The sequence below is a fragment of the Micropterus salmoides genome, unplaced genomic scaffold (genome assembly GCF_014851395.1).
Source record: "Micropterus salmoides isolate LMB-PRFRI ecotype aquatic unplaced genomic scaffold, ASM1485139v1 Ms_hic_scaffold_22, whole genome shotgun sequence".
In the NCBI taxonomy this organism is placed as follows: domain Eukaryota; kingdom Metazoa; phylum Chordata; class Actinopteri; order Centrarchiformes; family Centrarchidae; genus Micropterus; species Micropterus salmoides.
This window is the reverse complement of record NW_024041373.1, coordinates 8351938-8374989: the sequence shown is the minus strand read 5'-3', so window position 1 is coordinate 8374989 and position 23052 is coordinate 8351938. Positions and strand designations below refer to the sequence as shown.

The window sequence follows — 23052 nt, the reverse complement described above, 5'->3', positions numbered from 1 at the left end:
TAACTTGAAGGACTTTTTTAAACTTTCTTTGGAGAGTGTTATTATAAGCTGAGAGAGAACCGAGAACATCTAAATTGTATATTGAAGCCCGTGTGTGTGTGTGTGTGTGTGTGTGTGTGTGTGTGTGTGTGTGTGTGTGTGTGTGTGTGTGTGTGTTTAGCGATTGTCCACAGTATGAGAATTTCAGCGCAGACTGCGTTTCTTCTTCTTGCTGACAGTAGCCGATCTGATCCCATCCTCTCTTTGCAAATCGAATATCATCACCAAGTCTTCTGAAAAAAGATTTCTTGTTGTGGTTTAGAAGAAGGAAAAGAAAAAGGTGAAAGAAAACAATACATGACGTGTGTGCCTCAGTTACCGGCAGCAGACGGAGTCCCTCTGAACCAAAACCTACACCTTCCTACCTACCGGCTAGGGAACTGCCTGTATCCGATAAGGGATCTAGTCGACAAAATCAAGTGTGTAGGGAGGGGGTGTGGAGAAACGAAGTCGAATTGGAGAGAGGGAAAAAGGGAGAAGAGACACCGAGGGAGGGGAAAAGGTCAGGGACACGGGGGGGGGGGGGGGGGGGTATCGCACTGCCAGAAATAAGGAGAGTGTCTACACAAACGGTTTGGCAGACGAAACCAAGAAGACGAAGTGAAATAAACCAGCAACCCCCTCTCCACCACCGACATTTTTTCGCTAGGACTACTGTGGATTTTTAAACATTTCCGAATTCTTCCGGAGAGTCTTTGCGCTTTGGTGAAGTACAGGCAACACCGAGTGAATTTTGGACCGTGCGTAATTTGGAAAGTTTATTGCCACGCCGCGTCATGATGCGCGTCTGTCCGCTGCTGGTCGTCCTCTGTCTGCTGTGCGCTGGACGCGCTCAAAAGTTCTCCGCTCTCACGGTAGGACGAGCCACATAACTCCCAGAATGCGTCTCATTCATATCCATGGGTAAAAGCTAGTTTTAAAGAGAAGGATATGCTTGTCCAATCCGTGCGTAAAATTTGGAAAGAAATACAATCCGCCATATTCAATTTTTTAAGGCATAAATGTAGTTATTTCGAAAAGTCAGTAAGTTAATAAGATTGACGTTCATCAATATATGTCTTTCTTTTGAGCTTTTCATCCAATAATCAGATATACTAATCAGATATACTAATATTGAAAATCATGAATAAACACAGAGAAATTCAGGCTGAATAAGAATAATAATTTGAAACTCAATGGATCATCAAGTTGATTTGTTTGCATTGGAAAAAGAGACCTCTGTTCTCCATAAGTTGTGTGAACTCCACGTCCCTGTGTTTCAGGGTCAATGCACGGGCTGTCTGAGATGGCAGAGCTGCTAGCTTGCCTGTGAGGAGTGGACTGGTCTGTTAGCAGCACCACTGCAGTTTGCTTTCAGTGTCTTTACCTGCCTGCCAGCTTCTCGGCTTGTCTGCCTCTCCGTGCTGCTCACTCTTGTTGTACCAGCGGCTGCGCGGAGGCTACTCTTCCAGTGTCAGCAGGTCTGCTGCACCAGAGCACATGGCATTGTTTACAGCAGCAGCAGAGCAGTGTGTCCTGTCAGCAGTTGTACCTTTAAAACTGCATGAGAAAGTGCTTCTAACACGAGGGTGAATTTCGTGGTCGAGATCAAGTGCAGGTACGGCGGTAAAAGAGGGATAATAGGGAGCGGAATGTGCACTGTCAGAGGCTTCACCCTTTGATTTAAAGGTTGATGTGACAGCCACCTTCCCCAGCAACGTTATCTATGGTCCAGGTGAAGATGCTTTAATATCCCATTGGAAACAAATGGCCATGAGTCATTAATCTGTAGGTGAGCGGTTGGAGATCCTTTCTCCCTGACGGCACTATGGTGTTGTGGAATGTGGGAGGAAGTTTGGCACTGAGCAGATGCTCCCCCTGAATTTTCACCATGATACACAGACTTACACACAGAGTATGAGTAATGATAATATGAGTCTTTACTGAGGTGTTGTGGGTGGTAATATTTACCCATCAGTTGATGTGAAAGTTACAGCTGTGTTTGTGGTGTCTATGGATGTGACACAGCGGCCGCTATGATCTGATGGATCTGGACTGCCAGAATGAGAATCTTATTTCATTATATGTTTCAGTGCTATCTGTGGCTGTGTCACACACTGTTCAATAGTACTGTTGGTTTCAAGAATACGCCTCCATATGATGTTTAGTGCATATTTGAGGTCAAACAGGCAGTTAAATATATGGGATATTTGCCCAGGGTATTCATAAGGAAGACTTTTTCCACGGTTTAAGGAAATGGCTTGTGAAGCGAGAAGTGAGAAGGCATAGACCATTGTTCGCCTCATTTTCAAACCTGCAGAAATCAATTTTTATAAAATTTCATAAAATTGTGCACCTGCCTAGAGAGATTTTTTTTTTCACACTCACGTGACCATCAGTGGCCTTTCACATCAGCTCTCTTTCTTTTTAACATTTTTCACAGCAATTAAATGCCTTTTTCCTTTGATTGAGTTAGTAGCCTGGTTAAAGGCTGTCACTTTCTTCCCATGCTGGAAACTAATGATCCCCTTTGCATCCTAGCGTCCACTTAGGAAACTCCCGCCAAGGACATTTAACACATTTGCCACAGCTCCCAGCTGGGGCCCCCATTGACCCTGTCGGGCCGTGGTGTGAGGGGCCTCTCGGGGCGCTGGAAGCGGGGGCCTCCCAGCCCTGAAGGCCCTTATCAGCCCACAATGTGCTCTCTGCTGGACGCTTGCCTCCTCCATACTCCATTCAATCCCACAATGCCGCAGAGCCAGGGGGAGGTAATAGGATTTGATTTGTATGCTGGTTCATCTTGGAAAAAAACATTTCTTACACTCTGCCCGTCTCGCAGTCTCTCGCCTCGCTCTTGTTTCTTTGCCAACCCCTTGCATTATTTGAGCAGATGCAAAAAGCATCTTCCAAGAGAAATCACACAAAGAAAACAAGAATCATGAAAGGAAAGCACCAAATAAAGAGAAAGAAAAACAGAGATAGTGAGAGCCAGCTGTCTGGAAGTAGACAAGAAAAGGATTTAAGCAATAAATGGATTTGAGTCACAATATGTTCTGTCTTGTATGAGTCTCCTTTTATGATAAATCGGGGTGGAAACTTATGCTAAAAGCTGAAGCGGAGGCCATCCATCACTCTCCACACTGTTGCTGTGCACAGCAATGGTGCCGGCTTGGAGAGGCTGGAATGAGACATCAGGGGAGTGTCAGGGCTCTGACGCGGCCTCACCAATCCATCACCACAGGCCAAACACACAGAGATCTGCAGCAGACAGCTAACTACTATTAGGAGTACACAGGAGGAAGAGGTCCTCAGCATGCCATTAGTCTCTGATGCCTCTTCCTCTCACTGGCTTTCAGATCTTATTTGTTCTCCTCCCTCAGTGTGGCCAACTGCAACTTTGAAATAAACACTTTAGATGTCTGATGGTGAATCTGGGTGGTTGATTTCATGGGTGGCTGATTTCATGGTTAACTGTGTTTTTCCATGCTGTGTTCTTGGAGCTTTTATCGCAAACTTGGGCAAGCAGCGGCGCTCTGCTGTGTGCTGTGCAGTGGACTAGCAGGATGCTGGGCTGCTGAATAACTCTGTTTGGGTTGTCAGTCTGCTGGCTTGCAGGGGCTGATGCTGATAATGCTGGTGTAGGGTGAGCACTGGGGCCAGTGTGGGCTGTGGCGAGGCTGGCGGTCCAACACCAAGCATGGCTGGACTCACTCAGACACTATCAGAGCAGTTATTGACTTTGGAAGGTTGCGGTCTTTGCAAAAAACATCCTCAGACCAGCCTGTCATTCCTGCTGGACTTGATGTGAAAGGGTAGGCCGTGAGAGACAGAGTGGAGGGTTAGGGGAGGTCACAGCTGCGGAGGAATGTCCTAACTGGTGTGGGAGGACAGTGGGTGAAGGAGGGAGGGTACCAACGGGAGACTGTCAGTTAGATGCAATGATGCAAACAATCGAAGAAACTCAGAGACACTAACAAGGAGGGGCAGGGAGATGTTAGACCCCATTTTATACAGAGAAATGAGTAGCTGTAAAAAGAGAACTCCCAACTGTGCCCCTTAAAGGGAAGTAATGTCTACATGTGACCTGCCATTACAAATGATGGCCCTAATGTGAATGTAAAAGAAGTACCTAGTAGTTAATGCAGTGACCATGAACCGCAACTTCATTGGTTCAATTCTGGCCAGGGACCTTTGTTGTCATTCGCACCTCTCTCAGCCCCATTTCCATCCCCCATCTTGCAACTGTTGCTATCAAATAAAGGCATAAAATGCGCAAAAATAATAAACAAGATCCAGTATTTCACAAGGAAAAGCAAAAACTTCAGAAAAGTCAGAAAAAATAAACAGAATTTTGCACAATTGTTGTTTTCCATTTTTTCTATTATACCTCAATTTAATACCCTGAAAACATCCCAAAATAAATATGTAGTCCACTGCTGTAGACAACATTGTCAATTAAAGACAATACTTCATTAGTTCCCTTAAAAAAAACTGTAAATACACTATTCACTCATATTCTGTTAATCCCAACGAAGGGAGAGGTATTGCTCTCCATGTTTCCTTATCTTTCTTTCTAGAAAGATAAAGGATGAGTAGTGAGACTTGGAAACAGGCTGTTCTTGTGAAGCAAACAGCTCTGCAGCATCAGGATACTTTTAGTTAAAAATGTGTGTTTTGAAAAATTTCATTTTTGATAAGACTCGGCTTCCCTCCCTCGCGGCTCCTCTTCTGATGTGTTTGAACGGGCCTCTCCTCTCTGACCCCACCCCCCACCCCACCTCGGGAAGATTTATGAGCAGGGTTGACAGAGTGGGCCGTATCTCCCCCCGTGGCCCAGGGCGATGCTGCCTTCCCTGCCAACTCTCTTCCAGGTGCATGCAGCTCTGCTCGTCTGAATGCAGAGGGCTGCCACCAAACCTCATTTCTCACTTCATTTGTAAGATGTCAGACACAACAATTTTTTTTTATTGGCAATCATCCCGCCCTTTTCGTGGATGTGTGTCTTTTATTCTTTCTCTGCGTCGTTGCCATGCCCTTTCTTTGATGACTCATAACAGATTTTTATAGCTTACCTTTAAGTGAGTGCTTTGATTCTCTGCTTTGTGCAACAGATTGCCATGTAAGTGTGTGTGCCAGAGAGAGTATTCAGACAGATTTTGGATATTCGTGCATCCACTGAAAACTGAACCAAAATGTCACAAAACAAAAGAGTAAAACTGAATGAAAAATGAGTGTTCATTATGAGAGAAGACAAATGGAGTCCGTCTGCAAACTGCACCTGCATAGGCATGGGAATAGAGTTGTTTTTTTCCACTTAACCCAGGTCATTATTCCATCGAACTGAATGAATCACGCAAACTTGAAAACCCAGCACTTGCACTGTAGCAACACAAAGCTCCCTGACATCTAGTTTATTCAGCCGCTCTATCATTCACTGTCTTTTCATTCATTGTAGCAGTCACAGCTTGTTGCCGGCCCCCCCACACCACCGCCGCCGCCCCATTGTGTGGCCTGGCGCTGGGGTTTCATACCACGGTGGCAGATACAATGGTGGCATTGACACAGGTGATCCGATGCGTTCAGCCAGGAGTCTCTGTCCTTGTTTCTCTTTTCATGGCTGAGTAAAACATCCTCAAGAGCAATTCCAGGTGAATACCTGTGCAGGTGTTGGCAAGGACAAAGAAAAGAGGAAGCGTCAGTCAAGTCTTCTCCAGCTCTTTGGACAAAGCATGGCTGCACCCTGACAGGCTTGTACTGACACTGCCTCATCTTTGTGTCTCTGTGTTGTATGGTTTATCAATATCAGTTTACTTTTGTGTATTTATGAAGGGATGTTGCACTTGCATATGAACATATCGTAAAAATTTTGAAACCTAATTAACAATTTATTTGGCTTTGGCAATGTACACCTGTTCTGCAACTGACTTTTTGGTGTAGTAACCTGTTTTTATAAAATGCAAGCTCCAAGCCCAAGGCTTCATAAATCTCTCCAGGGTCACACCTTTTGTGGAGATTATAATGTTTTGTGCAGAGCTCTAAGATTCCCAAAAAATGGCTCATTTAGCAAATGTTTTCTCTGCTTATCTCCTGCTTTCTCGCTTCTGCAGTTCCTGCGGGTGGATCAGGATAAAGAGTGCAACACGGAATGCAGCGGAGCTCCTCGCAAGCCCCTGTGTGCCTCCGACGGCAGGACCTTCACATCTCGCTGCGAGTTCCTCCGAGCCAAGTGCCGTGACCCCCAGCTGGAGGTCATCCGAGGGCCATGCAAAGGTCAGGTCATGAGTCACGCTTCAGCGCCGCCTGAGACTCTCAAATGCGCAGAGGGGGTCAGAGTAGAAACTTGTGGGTTAAATTCATTTCAGCATAATTGATTCTTTGAGTGCTGGGAGGACAAGTGGGGTTGACACAGTGAGAGTGGGTGGTGGTGGGAGGTTGCTGGTGCCTGGCTGGTTAATTTCACACCATTTGTACTGATGAAGGTTCATTTGTCAAAATACTGAATAATGGCGCCCCTTTATCTCACCTTGTAGTATGCGCACCACGTATCAAGGCTGATTCCACGGCGGCCTGGGTTTGAGTCCGGCCCGGTCATTTTGCTAAATGTTGTCCCCTATCTTTCCTGTCTCTCTCTATTGTCACTGTCAAATGAAGCGGAAATGACAAAAAAAAGTAGTTCTCAAGTGATATTTTTGTTTACTTAAGGATTTCATGCTTTGTTACAACAGAAATTCATAACACCATCATGGGATCACCAACTTCCTTGATGATTTAAAATGGCCTCATCTCTCTGAAATCAATCAATTATTATGCAGAGGCAAGGTCATCTGAATGAAATATCTTGACAAGAATTTATGGTCTCATTTTAATCATCCTAGATGTAAAGCTGTACGTATGTGAACGATCGAAGGCTGGAGATAAAAGGCATAAGTTGAAGGAGAGCCAGTGAGGTCAGGCAGCTCACAGACTCCCTCATTGTTAGCCGTTGTTGGAAGGAAGCACCCATACACCCCAATGCTGCCACCCCGACCCTCTCACCCCCGCCCCACTCACTAACTCTATACTGCTAGTTCATCGCTCTACAGACTAGGGACAATGCCCCATTCTTACACATTACAATATTAGATCACTAATGCAGGGAGCGTGAGCGATAGGGTTTGCTTAAAAAGAAGTTTCATATGATCGAAAAGCATTCCACAATTTTATACCCGTGCTGGGTCTCTATGGCAACATCTCTAAGCGGACATCTGGATGTGGCGGACAGCGCCGGGATACAGAATAGAGGATTCCAGCTAGGAAGCTGAAAGGGAAGAGAGTCCATGAAAGTCGTATTGTATGCGTCAATAACATGGGGTCTATAAGAGTTGGGACCCCCCTCTGCTTCTGGACGGTCGGGTTGAAAGACACAGCAGCAGCAGCCAAGTCATCAGCAGAAATAGACCAGAGGGCCGGTCTGACCTAAAAGCACAGAGATGGGATTGTGTTTAAGGATGGTGAAACTGGCACCACATTTGTTTTCTATCACTGTGCTCAGATGATTCAAGTGTCCTGTCATTTTTTCCACTCAGCTTTTTGGTCGGAGCCCCCTTGAGAATAGACGATGGTTTTGGGTTTTTCCACTGGAGCTAACTTTAGAGCTCCTCGACTTGCTGTTTTCCTCCATCCGGATCATCCAACGTCTTGCCCCCTCTCCTCGCCAGTGACAGTGACACACGCACACACACACTAGAGTGAGAGAAACCAGTGCACATGCCCCTGCATGTGTCTACTGTAAGCCATGCCAGCGACATGCAGCCTCCTGACCAAACTGGTCAACGTTTCTAAACCTAGCATGAGTCATTCTTTTAATGTGATTTGAACCTGCCAGCCAGATAGGCACTGCATGGCAGCTAATGTGTCACACCAAGATACCATCAAACCCATCTCTGCCCAACATTTCCTGAGAGTTTGCACAGCTGGTGCTGTTGGCCAGGTGAGGTGAAGCAGCTGTGGAATGACAGGATGAGCCATGGCTCTGACAGAGGGATGTGAAAAGACTTGAGGTGCCCAAAGGTGAAAAGTTGCTGACCCACATTTATTTCAGTAATACTTAGGACAGTTTGGGCTGAACTGAGGAGACGGTCGAGGTTTAGGAGGAAAGTGAGACAGACTCAGAGACATTAAGGAAGGGTCAGGTTTTCCCTGTGCATCAGCCCTTTTCTTGGGTGACTGGAATGTTCTACAGGAGTAGAACGAGCTGCCTCGCTCAGTAATGGCTTTACCACCAGGCAATGTGCAGGCTTGCCTGACTTGCTCCTAATAAGACTGGGGGTGTTGGTTCTATTCCCAGCCACACAAGTATCTACCACTTCCGAAATGTCTTGAATTGTTTCCCCTCCGTCTCTCCTCTCTCCCTGCATTTTTCTTTCATTTTTTTATCATCTGGGATATTCAACATCTTTTACTGACTTTTAAGTATGTTGGTTTCATAGTTGTGCAGCATAAGAAAACAGTTGAGCTGTGGGATGAATCATGAGTCTCTGTGATGTGTAGTGATTCTGGTGATTTGTGGTGCTCCTCAGATATATCCAGATGTGTAGCAGAGAAGAAGTACACAGAGCAGCAGGCCAAGAAGCTCTACCCGCAGGTCTTTGTGCCTGTATGCAACCCCGATGGCACGTACAGCGAGGTAACAAATAACACAGCAAGAATGACACTTGTTTTGCATATAAGGCAAGGCACTAGACTATGGAGGCGACAGTAGAAAACTCTTCGGCACCAAGAGTCCACTTTTTGCAGGAATTGCTCATTGCTCATTTTCTCCTGCAGGAATTCACATTTAATTCTTACAGATCCTGGTTTAGCTTGTGCTGACTTTGTGTTTACATGCTGTTATGATTACAGGTTCAGTGCCACAGCTACACTGGATACTGTTGGTGTGTCACCCCCAATGGCCGACCCATCAGTGGCTCAGCAGTGGCCAATAAGAAACCTCGATGCCAAGGTGGGTAATGCCCCAGAAATCTGTCTTATAATATGCGCAGGTATGCATACTGTGTTTATAGTTCAGTGCATTAGTATAGGCATTTCATTTTGTAATAAGCCTGAAGTATAAAATTTAAAATGGCTGATTCCTAGAATGCGGTTTCTGTAATTTTGTGAAGCAATGATGATAAATCGAATTTAACACAGAAAAGCATGACATTCCATGTTTGTGGAGGGTATAATCTTCAGTCCTGTGGGAAAGTGGTCAGTGACTGGACTGACGGCCACAGGGTTTGAGGGCCACCCGAGGACTGAGCGTTGCTCAAGGCATGGGGCTGCGGTATAAATAAGCCTAGTAGAAAATCCCTGCTGCAGAGTTGAGCAACAAAGTTAAACTGTAAGGAATGTAAGTGTTCTTGGAGGATGGCGTCTGCCAAACAATCAAATAACCAATGCCACATGTCCTCCCTGTGCGTCTCCGTGGGGCTGCCTCGGAAGTTGCCCTGTTATCTCAATAGTGACAAAGCTCCAGACATAGTAGCAGTAGTTTTATTGTAAATCCCAGCTGTACTTTGATCATTGCTGTGAAGGCTAAAAATGTCATAAAATAAAACCTCCTTGAAAATAAACAGTCAGAAAAGCATTTTCCACTGTGATTCACTCCTTACTTAAGTCTGGTGGCTGTTCCTGTGCCACAAAAGAGTTTTTATTTTTCAATTATTGAGTATACCGTGAAAAAGGTGTGTGGTAGTGAATTTTTTCAATTAATTTGAACCTGTTGCATTTTAGGTTCAAAACAAGAGAGAGCTACTACAAGAGAACCAGGTAAAGCAGGTGAGACTTTAATTGAAGAAAAATTTATTCTCAGAGGCACATTGGCTCCTTTATATGTGCATGCGTACTTTTGTGTTTCGCCATGTGCATGTATGTACCTATCTAAGCATGCATGTACGTGTGTACTTAAGTATTTGTATCTCTGTCTGTTTGCCTGCATCTGTGTTGGAGATGTGCAGGGTGGGTCGCCTGTTAAGGCTTGCCTTGCTAATATTTTGTCAATTTGAGAGCAGCCTGAAGGCTGATATAAAAGCAGTCTGTTACTGAGTAACAGGTCTAAGAAGAGAGGCTGTGGTGAGCTTTAATGCACACCGCCAGCAGCTACAGAGCCTTTAACCGCCTGCTGTCTTTACCAGGCATCCAAATGGCCAAGGAGCAGCTAGAATGGAGGAAAACTAACTTATCACATCTTCTCTAACTTGATCTTGCTTGTTCTTGGTTCTTTTTCAGCAACAGTGTCATAAGATACAAGGAAATGTTCACACTTTATTCTCCACTCTATTGTCACTCTCATCAACATCTACCCCCTTCCAGATAAAGAACCACTAAGTTTTCCCTCCGGCTCCACTCCAGATACTGTATATCTGGCTGTCATCTTGTAAGAGATGATTTGTTTAACTGATGTGATTTAAAGGCTCACAAAGAAAAAGTGTAATTTGGGTTGACTCCGATCGATTCCTTATGTGATTGTGTATGTGTTTGCATGCATGGATGTGTGTATGAGTGTGAGAGAGAGAGAAAGTCCGTATGCATCCACTTGTGTTTGTCATATGGGTTATTCCTGTTAATTTGACATTTACGTCTGCTCCTCTCTCTCTATAAACAGTCTTGGGTATAGTGTCTGAGCCCGGCCAACTCATTACACATAGATCAAGTGGGAATGCAAAATTTGAGAAAAGGAGGAGGGATGGTGGGAGAGGGAAAGAGGGAGGAGGATGGGGGGTGGGGGTTGTGGTTCAATCTGAACTGGTTGGATAAACAGGGTGGTGAAAAGCAGAATAAACTGTAGATTTGTGGTGTGCCAGCACTGAAAATAGCAGTGATTGCATCAATATTTGGATTCAGCAGAAGCAAATCAGTGCCTAAGCATTCCACAGCAGCCATTGCTGCACTTTTATTACCAGAATATTGGTAATGTTAAACACCAAATGCTTTACCATAAACCTATTTCTGCTGCTTGACTTCCATTCACTTTCAATTCACTCACATGCTGGAATCACATGCAGCTGACGACTGACAAACAGCAGTTAAACTAATGCCGTATGACCACAAATAGCGCGGGGGTTTCCTGGCAGATGCTAAAAGAGGTGTTACAGTCATGTAAAAGGCCACAAAGTAAAGATAGGTCATTAGTGGTTTGTCGTAAATCCGAATCATAAATACACTTTTTGAAATGGCATTTCCATCCGTTAAGTGAGCAGAGTAATAACATGTCTGCCTCAGTCACACCAACTGTATATATTTTTATCCACCAAGCATGCTCAAAAAGATGAATGGCTGGCATAACAAACTTGCATTTAATGTAAATTCCTGATTTTGCAATGGAGACTTCATTGTTAAAGAGAAGAAGTCCCAGCTTAATCCCTGTTTGTGGAGCCGCCCTGTAGATATGCCCTAATTCCTTCATTAACAGAGCTTTACTTTGAGCAGAAAGAGTGACCCGCGCTGAGGTTAACCACACCTACGGCCGTGGTTTCACTCTAAGCGGCTGAAAACCTCCATCCCCGTCTCCCTCCCACCGCAAGTCAAACAAACAAACAGAGACCAAAAAAACACTGAGCTCCATTCTCTCACTGTTAATTGCTTCTTCTCCGACTTGTATACTGCATTCTTCACCTCTTGTGTCTCTCCCACCTTCACACAGCTCTCGCAACTCAAATGCAGGCAATGGAAAGATGGAGAAGAACATCAGGGGCAACTGGTCCTCTCCTCATTCATTTTAACTGACCAAAATCTGTCCTCCATGTCATAATGATCTCCCTTGTTGCATGAAGTGAAGCCATGGGAATATATGACCACTATACTTCTAATTTTCCTCCTCTCTTCTCTTTACCATAAGATTATGAGTCACCTCTCTCAGCTTTCAACACACACACAAACACCCCTCTCTCTTTCTCCTTGACTCTCTACTTCTGCCTCCATCCATCTCGGCCGGGCAAAGTGCAAATCTCACGTAGTTAAGTTTTCTCTAATCAAGCTCACTCTCGTAATTGTAGTCTCCTTGCAAATATTCTCCATTCTAAATGCAGATGAGACTGGCCTAGTGGTGGATCCACAGCCCGCTACCGATGAAGAAGGTGAGCTCTTATCCATCGGATTGTGAGTAGAAAAATGTTTGATACTGCGCCTGTGTTTACTGAGACACCACTGACTGACTGACTCAAAAGGATAACATCCTTAAAAGGGAAAAGGAGCCTGCACATGAGGCAGTAACAGCATCATTCTGCAAACAGATCATTGGGGAAAATATTATGTACAAGATTTGATGTGAATGTAAGGGCAAACTAAAAGGAAGTTGTGTTTTTGATTCCCCCCCCCCCCCCCATACATTTGATGTTTAAAGGGAGACTATGTGATTTGTTGAAGAGCGGTCACCGTGGCAATTACAGGATACTAGTAAATGCTAAAATATAGTGTAACAGTAGAACAAGTAGAGAAGGGTCATGTGTTTTATTGCTTAAGAATTTAACTTGTCATTTGAAGAAGAATAACGTGTTGTTCTTTCAAAAGAACAGTATATTTAATCACATAGCTTAATATACATAAGAACAATTTTGAGGTATTTGTATTATCCTTAAGGTATTCTTTCTTATGCTAATTTATACTCCTACTCCACTAAATTTCGGAGGCAGAATATTGTACCTTTTACTCCACCAGCTTTCATACATATTAAAATGTTTCACATAAAATATATCATTATCTTAAAAATATGATGCATTGATAAATAAAAATACCCAACACGATTTAAAGTAGTGAACACCAGCTCCTTGGCCAGCTGCTACGTCAACATTCTTACATGTTGTTGCATAACAAATGATGATCCAAAAATATTATATATAGTTATATAGACTTCTGAAAGGGGTAAATCTGCCTAAAGAGTACTTTTACTTTTGATACTTTAATCTTGTATTACTGCCAACATATCTGTGGCATGAATTCTGAATACAGAATTTTAACTTGTAATTGAGTATTTGTATATTGTGATACAGATTTTAGACTTTATTGTCCCCAAGGCTACATTCACTCCAAATGGCAGAGAAAACACCTTCCTACATTTCAAGTTCAATAAAGATAATCCATCACTGTGAATGAGAAGCAGACGATCACATTCAGCAAAGCTGCATTTGAGCACTTTTATCAGCCTTTCATATTTTAAAGGAAGCAGTGTATGTTTTCATGTTAATGTGGGGGAGACTCATAGTCATATTTTACCCACCTCTCTTTTCGCTGCTATATTTCTGGTCACAGCTGTCATATGCAATTCACTTTCCACCTCCACTGCAGCAGTTTGAGATACGATAACCTTGATGTGCATTTTACAGTCTGTGATTTTTGGAACCACCAGGTTTGGCTCAGATGATATACGAGTGTGTTTTCGATTGAAGCTAATAAAGCTGTCTTGGTGATTTCTTTCAGACATGATTACCCGGTACCCCACTCTGTGGACGGAGCAGGTTCGCAGCCGACAGAACAATAGAACCAGATCACCATGTGAGTTTCAAAGACCACTTTTTCTTTAATGACGGCGCTCGGGTGTTTGCAAACCTCAACTGAAAGCATGCTCTTTTTCCTGCTTGTGTGAGCAATCGTGGTTTTAGGCTGTTCCTGTCTTTTAAGGACAGCTGGTGGGTTGTGAAACCAATACATCTTGGTGTTGGAGTGTGTCAGGCTTTGAGGATCTGCTTCTCTGTGGTTCTTCGCATTGGAGCGTATCTGTAATTATCAGCACATGGCACAAACACAGGATCTCCTATTCTTTTGGCTGGCCCATTCGACTCTTCTCTTACACACATGCACATTTATCTTATTGTACAAATCAGTTGCCTCTTTGCTCTTTGGGGAAATATGTTGCTTTTTGCATAAAACAATGCTATTTTGAGGCCAGCCTCAAGATGAGAACTCTGTGTGCGTGTGTGCATTTGTGTGTGAATCCCATTATCATAATTTACAACCAATAAAAGAGCCTGAGAAATGCAGCATTGATGGTTTTGATTACCATGTGCTCTTTGGGGTATTGGGGTGAAAAAAAAACACCCGTCCCAACAAAGAGAGCCCATACGGAGGAACTGGAGCGAAGAGAGTCGGTTGAGAAAGCGGGGAGGCATTTCATTTGGTTTCTTTTGTGTGGGTAAAGATGTCTAATGAAAATAAACAAAGAAAAGGGATATGCATAATCCCGCAGTAGCTTCCGAGCCTTGAGGCGAGCAGCGAAGAGAGGGAGAGATTGGTGATGAAAGCCCTCATGGCCAGAAGAGCTCTACTTTCATCCCTGACTTTAATGCTCAAATCTCTGTTGGAGAGCCGCACGGCAGAGATGAGGCAAGTACACAGGAAAATAAAGTCTGATTAGATCCTGCTGAGGCTCTGCAAAACACCATCTTTCTCCCAGTTGAGGCAGCTGCATCCTCTGCACGTACGGATAAAAGAAAGGACCAGGCGCTGCATTTTTCCCTGTGAATTTTGAACATGTAAACATATAGATCCCTAGTACTTTACAGTACCCTGCAGTAGTGTGTCAGTGTGTGGGTGTATGAAGTTGAAGGTCCGACTGACCGCTGTTCTGCTTTTGTCTTGCCTGTTTCTCTCTCTGTCACACACATCCACAGAGGGCAGTTGAGTGTCCAAATATTTACTTAACTTAGGGCATAGGGAGCTGTACTTAGTCATTAGCCCGTTAATGTCCGTAAACAGTGCTACGGGGGGCTGATATAGCAGTCTACACACACTGTCTCCGAGCACTCATCCTACACCCTTTTGTCTTCTCCAATGCTCCAACCTCCTCCTCCTCTTCAGGGATGTCTTATGCACTGAGTGTAATGCCAAAGAAATTGATTCAAACATTCTGTATGTTGTATAAATCCAAAATGTGTTAGCTAGATCTGGGAAGGAGTGACTCTTATTCTTAACTTTAAACAAACGCTCTTCTTCTCATCAAGTGTCTGTCTGGGGTCACACAAGTCACACAACCTAAGTGACTGCTGAGTTTACCGACGATGTGTGTGTGTATCTGTAGATGTGTGCATGACCAATCTACTGACGCTTCCGCTGATTCCTGTATAACCTCTGACCCTTCTGTCCAGCCTCATCATGTGACCAGGAGCAGCAGTCTGCCCAGGAAGAAGCGAGGCAACACAAGAACGATGCTGTTTTTGTACCAGACTGTGCCCAAGGAGGACTGTACAAGCCCGTCCAATGCCACCCCTACACCGGCTACTGCTGGTGTGTGCTGGTGGACACCGGACGGCCCATACCTGGGACCTCCACCAGGTGGGAGAGACTTCACCTATGCAAAACTCACATGTTATATGGCCATTTGGTGGCTTTATAAAGACTCTTGGAACCTATTGCTCGGTGCCTTTGTGGTAAGCAAACCAGGCAGTTGTAACACAAAGCAGCTAAGTGATCACAGCCACCCTAACACAGAAAAGTGGCTCAGCATCTGAGGGTCTGCAACCCTGCAAACTTTATAGGACATTCTCTTCTTGGAATAAATTGTTAGAAATAAAGCAGCTTTCAGACAACAAAAAGAAGCTTCTTCATTTGAGACTCAGAAAATGCACATAAGTCTGACACAAGCAGACAGACAGACATCTCCATTGCAGATGAAACAGTGACTCAGTGGTCTGGTGAGCAGCAGGTCAGAGGTCAGAGAGGCTGGCAGAGTGGGGCACTGGTACACACTTGTTGAGCAGCGAGGCTGGGTATCAGATTAACAAGGCTTCAGGCAGAGTGCCAGACAGCACATTAGCACACATATGGAAGCCTGGATTTTCCCCCTTCTCGCTCCTTGTCCCAGGCCAGCTTTTGGCCCAGCCGCACAGCAGCAATCGGGGCTCTGCTGGCTCTCCAAGGGAGGCCGTGAAAGCTTCCTTGTGTCCCACGCTCCCTGTCTGCCTCTCTCCCTCTATCTCTCACCCTCCCTCCCTCTTTTTGTCCTCATACCAGCCCCTCCCCTCGTTTTGGATGTGTTTCACAGTCTCTGGTTCGCCACAAAACAATTATTTGAATCCCTGAGATTTTGCTGTACGGGGGTGATTGGAAAACATGGGATTCCTCTCTGATTTTATAGTGAGGGTAGTTGCGCTGTTATAAACAATCCCTTTCACCCATTTCACTTCGAATGACTTGGCATTTTCTCACATGGTATATTCTCTGTCACAGGTATGAACAGCCAAAGTGCGATGGCAACGCCAGGGCCCATCCAACTAAACCCAAGGACCATTATAGAAGCAGACATCTCCAAGGTAGGTCTCTAAAGTCTGGACTCTGTTTCTGTTTTTCCTCTCTGCTCAGACCACATGGTGAAGTTCTTCAGCAGTCGGCCTCCAACTGCTGCGAGCTTCCAAGGTTGTGATAACAGGGCGAGTTTGTATGTGTGAGTGTGTGTGTGTGTGTGTTTGTTGACATCATTAGCACTGTTGGTCAAGGAAATGCTTGATAAAGAGTTGAGGATTGCCAGATACTGCCCCTCGCTGGTCAATAAGCAAGGAGACAGAGACGGATCGGGGTAAGGATTAATCATCAACTGACACTGGAGATGGAGGATAGTGGGATGATAGCACGGGGGATAAACAGCGGGCAGGAGAGGTGGAGATAATGGATAATTGGACAGGTAGTGATAAGAAGGCTGACAACACTGTTGATAAGTAAATTGAGGGCAGGAGAGGAGTTTGGGGGTGGTGGTCATGGGGTTGGCTTAGTTACAGGTGAGGCTGTGTTAGCTGTGTAAGGTGGGTGTTTGACGCCACCAAACTGCAGAATTAAAACGTTGATATATTTGAGAAGTATTTACAAATGGATTGAACTGAAGATGGATAAAATGATCTTGTGCCACATTTTTTTAGGCAGATTTATATAATAATAGTGCAAATAAAGGGCTGCTTTCACTTCAGCAAATTACATAAAACAACATTCAATTTGTAATCATCAAGGAAATTTCTTTCTTTTTTTTTCCTTTTCCTTTTTTTGTTTAATGGCTACCATTCCACCTACTGATCTAATTTCTGAGATACAGGGTCAAATGGCATCGCAAACATGAATGATTAAACCAATTTTGAACAGATCTAGCTTAATGCAGTTATCTAAAGCACTTATTTTAAGTTAAATGTGAAAATGAAAATTATGGTTAAAACTGTTTAAATGACCACTTAGTTTTAGTTTTAACAGTACTTGCATGGCTTGTCCTCATCATAAAACCAATGATAGACAAAGCAGAGTTATAGCTTTCAGGTGCATACAACCAAATTTAGTTCAAAGCTGAACGGTGTTTGGCAAATTAGCTGTTTTTTGGTGGGTTGGTAAACATGTTAATAATCCAAGCAGCATATGAACAGGGCTGCCACTGTTCCCGTCCCATCCACTGCTGTTTATGTAACAGAACGCCGGGCCAGAGCTGCTCTCTGCTCGCAGGTGCTGCATTTAGCAGTAGCAGAGCAGCACTCTGTCTCTGCTCCGGCATTGAGGACTTTTGTACAGTGTGTGTATAAAACAGTGAGGATAGACAGTCACAGATGAATGCTCCTTAGACCAACGAATGTTACTCATCTTTGCTTTCCAGTGGCACTGGTAGTGTATATTATTGCTATGATATTGAGCAGGAATAATTACAGTGTGTAACTGTCAGCAGAAAGTGTAAGGTGGCAATAAGGTGGAAAACTGCCTCAACTATCCCAACCAAACACCTCCTAAACACGTAGTGGTAGAACAGAAAACAATGTACTTATTCAGCCATGCAATCACCTAACACACCTACACTTGCACAAGTACACAGACTTCATTCTAAACCTGTCAAAAAAACTGCACCGTATCAGCCAAGTCTCCAATTATAAAACAGACCAGGACACAGTCAAAAAACACAGCATCTTGTTTTCTTTATGACCAATTGGGTCAATGGCTGTAAACCATGTCACTGTATGATCCGGGGATGATTATAATTATAAATGTTGCCTTCACATTGCTGCAGCCCATTTTCTGTTGAAGCGCTGGTGTTGAGAGGTTTATGGGGCGACATGCGAGAAAGGAGAACTTTGCCCTGAAAGAGGCAGGAGAGGAAAGCTGAGTATTTGGCTAGCCTTCTCCCCCGAGCGGGATCATGGGATAGCATTGCGGCAGCCATCGGGAGCTGCGGCTATGAGTGCTGACAGGGCTCTGCCCCATGTGGCTCCATAGGAAAACACTGTTTCTTATTGACAGTAACACACGGGCACACACATGCAAACATGCATTTACTGGCCAACTTTTTACAGCCAGCAGATATATGTACAGTGGTACAGATCTTAGCTTTTCAGCAAGAAAAAATATCATTTGAGGCTCTCTCAACTTGATTCCATCCTGCATCTGTCAAACTTGGGTATTACATAATTATTATCATTATGGAATAAGACAGCAGCCGTTTGCTTCTGTAGCCTTGAACTGAACGGAAAATGTCCAGACTCAGTTTCCTTTGAATGACAGCAGGAACATTTGTGTCTTGCCCCTCAGCTAAACTGTGTCTAGACAGACAGAAGCAGATCTGTCCCGTGGTCACAAGAAAACCCTTTGCTGCCAAGAGGAAGGGACTGGTGCCATACCTGATGTCTTCCCATTTGAATGAACTGCAGACACGCTCAGATTCCTGAAGCATTACAGAGAGGGCACATTCTCTCCATGAAACACACTAAACCTCAAACAAGTCCAACTGCATCCCACAGATCTCTCTTTAGTCAGAAGCCAGATAAAAACACATTGCCTTCTGTGGGTGTAATTGTGTGACTGTCTAGACTAATTTACCACAAGAGGCTCCACAAGGCACCAGTTTGGCCATTAACAGGTGGGTCAGATATTTTACTGGGCTAAGGCCAGGGAGGGCCTGCTAAAACTTAAGTGCAAGTCTGTTCAACACGTAAAGAAGACTTTGGAACAGTTTGGACATGTGAATGTTTCAACCCTCCGCTCTGTGCAGGCTGCTAAAGCCCTGCGCTACTTGGGAAAGGTGGAGTGAAGGCTGGATGTTTATGCCGATGCTGGTCGCCACCTGTTAGAGAGGGGCAAAGCATGCTATTATCTCCAACACAGGAGAATCTGGCCCCGCAGGCCTGGGCCATAAAAAGAGCAGAAAACTGCGGAGAATTTCTTATTCTCCACAGGCAGAATAGCAGAAGGAAGTCAGACTGTGAGAAAGCTGAGGAGAGCCTGGAGAGGAATCCAGGAATCTCTCAGGCCGCTGTAGCCTTCAGCTCTTCCAGAACAACCTTGGCCTCCACACTCTTAAAACTATATGGCTTAACAGACAATTACTATCATTAGAATCATTCCACCCCAGTTGTCGCTCAATTCTTTCCTGTCATTGTGCATGTAATAAGGCTTCTCTGTTGGTTTTAGTTGGGTAGTTAATGATAGATTTTACCAATAGGTTTATGGGCTAATTATATCAGCGTCTTCTCTAGCTGACATTTCAAATAGTAATCCCACCACACACTGAAGATCAGGTGTTGAGTTGTGTTGGTCTCTTGATGCATACCTTTAAGTCAGACGTCCCTCAGACAAACTTCAGACAAGTGACAATGTGTCTGTCAGGACTGTTTCTGGTTTCCTTGATGTATCAGGTGAGTCTCAGGTGCTGTATGGAGCCTCTTGTCCATATATACAATGTTCAGTAACATCTTCTGTGCTCCAGCTGTCAAAACCACTCAGGGGCCTCCAGGATGATTGGCAGGTACCCTCTTCCTTCTCCAGATGAGGGGAGGTCTGACACTTAATGAGAGGGAGTAAACGCCAACTGTGAGAGTGTTGTTTAGGTTTATTTTCTCCTCTGCCGTCTTTATGTGCTGTTCATGTTAAAATTACGCTTCTTGTTACATGGCGTCCCTCCCAAAACATTTATTAGGCCACCTATGACGGCAGCATTCTACATTGTTGTAATGCTGTAACATATTTCTGTGTTTACTCATTTATATACACTTACTTCCATATGAAGTGCATAAGGCATACTCGCAAACACACTCAGTCATGTGTCTGTGGTTTATTTTCCAGGCTGTCCTGGGGCAAAGAAAACAGAATTCCTGACAAGTGTTCTTGACGCGCTGTCGACAGACATGGTGCACGCTGTCACAGATCCAGCATCTGTCAGAAGGTATGATATTCGCAAGTGGATTTGTCCAACTTACGCTCATTGATGACCATCAGTGGGTTCAGTCATTTACTTGAAAGGCACAAAAGTATTTGGTGCTATAGACAGAAAGCTGAATGAAGTGATGGAGGAGCGATTGTTAGCTGATGAACTGATGAACTGATGAATTGATATCTGTGATTTAGTATGGCCGAGCCTGACCCCAGCCACACCCTGGAGGAGAGGGTGGTCCACTGGTATTTCAGTCAGCTGGACAAAAACTCCAGTGGGGACATTGGAAAAAAGGAGATCAAGCCCTTCAAACGCTTCCTGCGCAAGAAATCCAAGCCAAAGAAGTGTGTGAAGAAGTTTGTGGAGTACTGCGACATCAGCAATGACAAGGCGCTGTCTCTGCAGGAGCTGATGGGTTGCCTCGGGGTGACCAAAGAAGAGGGTGAGCTGAACAACACAGCCTAATGTCTAAACGTAATCTCCTGCACCAAAATAAACTGCTCCTGCTCCTGTCTTCAAACTTAGATATTGATAGATAAAACATGATAAGCATGGCAGTCAGAGGGTAAAATAGAATAGTGCTACAGGATTTTTAAAAATGTACTCTTTGCTAACCCCCTCCCTCTAAACAGAAATTGTCCTAAGAATAGCAATAATAACCGTAACTAGACACAGTCAAGCTTTGAATTTGTCCACATACAGAAACGTTGCAGATGGAGCTGTAGTAAGCCTGACAAAAATTTGGAGGGAGTCTTTTGTATCACCGTTTCAGAATCATAAATATAAGAGCAAAGCATAAGTAATGTAACAGTAGCCTTTCGTTTGTGCATCATTCCAGCACTGGATTACTTTATAGGTTTATCATTTCCATACAAGTCAGTCGGAAACACTGGATAAAAGAGTTTTTAACCAGCGGATAAAGCTATCAGTAAGTAGCTAGCTAACTACAGCTAATACAATACTTCAGCTGGCATAACAGATTCATCTGGGAGATGTGTGTGAGCGGCGAGTTCTCAAAGTCTTTATTTTTAGACTAAAAGTGCTCTTTTAGTCTAATAAATAGTATTCAAGTTTCTGTCTTTCACGGAACTAATTGCCTTGTCTACTCACCATAAAATAAACTTCATTCAAACTCAAAATACAAAAAAAAAGAAACAAAATAAAACTCACTAAAACTGTCTTGGTTAGTCTTTCTCACTGTTCCAACAATCGCCATCTCTGATTTGGTCAAAACAAACCCTTAATTCAGAGATAGAGAGATAGATGTGAAAATATTCCACAAGCTGTCACAGCATCTCTGATGCCTGACCTCCCTCTCGCTCCTCTCCTACTTGATGCCTCTCCTGTTCCTGCCTTGACCTGCCATGTCTTCGTTGTCCCCAGAGTCAGAGCCTTTGTAAATCACCTCAGTACTGTATTCCCTGTTGTCAAACTGGTCTCCCTTGGTCTTAAAGGCTGTGTTCAGTTCACTGGGAAGCTGCTGAAACCGGTTCCATAGCCTGCTCGTCCAGGATCCTGTTTTGGTGTTCATTCCAGACTCATTCAGCTACTAGGGCCACTAAGTTAGCTGCACGAAAAACTGAGCTAACTAGCTGACGGTAGTTTTGACCTGATATGTGATATGCTGCGCTCTATTTTTTTGGGAGCATGAATTCAACAGGTGGAGCGTAGCCTCTTACACATTGTGCCTCTTAAGGTTTATATGACTTTTTGTCTCTCAGGGGCCAAACCAGGAGAAGGCTTACCTTCCAGTAAACTAGTAAGTAAACTACTCCCTCCACACTAGTGAATAAAATGGCTGTAAGAGAACTGGTGGCTCATCTAAAGTCTGACTGTAATATTATTTTATCTGTGTTGACTGAGGTAGGAATATATAGTCATTGAACAAGTTGTCAGACTAAGTGCAAAGAACCAAAGGTATATGTCAAACTCATATCACTTTAATTTCCTCTCCTCAGAATCCCTCGAGGAAGCAAGGCTAAGCCAGCAGCTGAGATTTCCCCTCCCGCATGGAGAATCTGCCCTCACGAATCGGCAATAATGGAAACCATAGTATTTGCACTTTGTACTTTAAAAAAAAAAATGTAAATTCACTTTGTAGAAATATGGTATTTAAACAGACTGCTGAATCTGTGAATGATGTAGTTAGCTTTTTGTGTCCTGACAAACATTATTTAACACATACAATGTATGTGTCCTTTGTGTCAAAAAGCAAACTTTTCAGAGTTGTACAAGTTTTCATGTTTGATATTGCATTTTGTGCCCCTTCTCCTGTGTACTTTTCCTCTCACGTTGATGATGTTAAAGCGGATATATGGATGGTTTGCTACACTTGGCTACAATAACTTAGACCATACAATCTTTCATGTACTGACCTATAGCATGTCTTCCTAGGCTTTGTACAGCAGTTTGCAAGAATGTTTTAAACATACATCATAAAAACATCCTACATGTTCACATGTATTCATGTTTATTAGAAATAAAGAACTCTTTTATACTTGTTGTTCTCTGTGGGTCTGCCAGTCTTAATGTGTCAAAGAAGATTAATTGGATCAGCAAATTCCTTTTTGTTTCTCTCTAATCCAATTAGTCTTCTATATTTTCCTTCTCGTTATATAAATCTTGAATTGTCACTCGTTTTGTGTCTTCAATAAAACACCTTGTTGACACAGTCTTTAGGAGCCAAGTATTAGTCATACATAGCAACGGTTGTGTATCATCCCATTTTCAGACAGCTTGCCAATTTCCCTAAGGCAACATTTTGGAATTGGAAAAACGGATGGTACTTATTTCTGTTCTCGTCACAGATTTCCGACGTAGGCTGAAGACAGATAAATGGACCAATCTCGGCTGTGTGTAGCATGAGGGCCCATTAAAAGGGTGTGAACATGTGTATTTGCATAAGGTATACTTACATGTAT

General features: G+C 43.8%; 1 protein-coding gene across 4 annotated transcripts; it reads left to right on the top strand.

The window, feature by feature from the left end:
• Positions 1-571: 571 nt before the first annotated feature.
• smoc2 (SPARC related modular calcium binding 2) lies at positions 572-22633 on the top strand. Of its 4 annotated transcripts, none has more exons than XM_038737583.1 (13): positions 572-893; positions 6126-6288; positions 8577-8683; positions 8899-8998; positions 9769-9804; positions 12063-12110; positions 13450-13524; positions 15114-15300; positions 16195-16277; positions 20044-20143; positions 20326-20573; positions 21853-21890; positions 22090-22633. In XM_038737583.1, exons 1-13 carry the CDS (start codon positions 816-818, stop codon positions 22111-22113), a joined length of 1287 nt encoding a protein of 428 aa, XP_038593511.1. In that variant the 5' UTR covers positions 572-815; the 3' UTR covers positions 22114-22633. The 4 variants fall into 4 exon arrangements, with proteins under 4 accessions (XP_038593511.1, XP_038593509.1, XP_038593508.1 ...); XM_038737581.1 differs by having other exon boundaries at positions 12030-12110; XM_038737580.1 differs by having other exon boundaries at positions 9769-9813; positions 12030-12110.
• The last annotated feature ends 419 nt before the right edge of the window (positions 22634-23052 follow it).

Excerpts from the sequence above, each read along its gene's own strand:
- smoc2 (XM_038737580.1), top strand. The coding sequence starts at position 816 with ATGATGCGCGTCTGTCCGCTGCTGGTCGTCCTCTGTCTGCTGTGCGCT. Across the intron at positions 16,278-20,043 it reads TAGAAGCAGACATCTCCAAG|GCTGTCCTGGGGCAAAGAAA; the intron begins GTAGGTCTCTAA and ends TTTATTTTCCAG. Across the intron at positions 20,574-21,852 it reads CGGGGTGACCAAAGAAGAGG|GGGCCAAACCAGGAGAAGGC; the intron begins GTGAGCTGAACA and ends TTTGTCTCTCAG.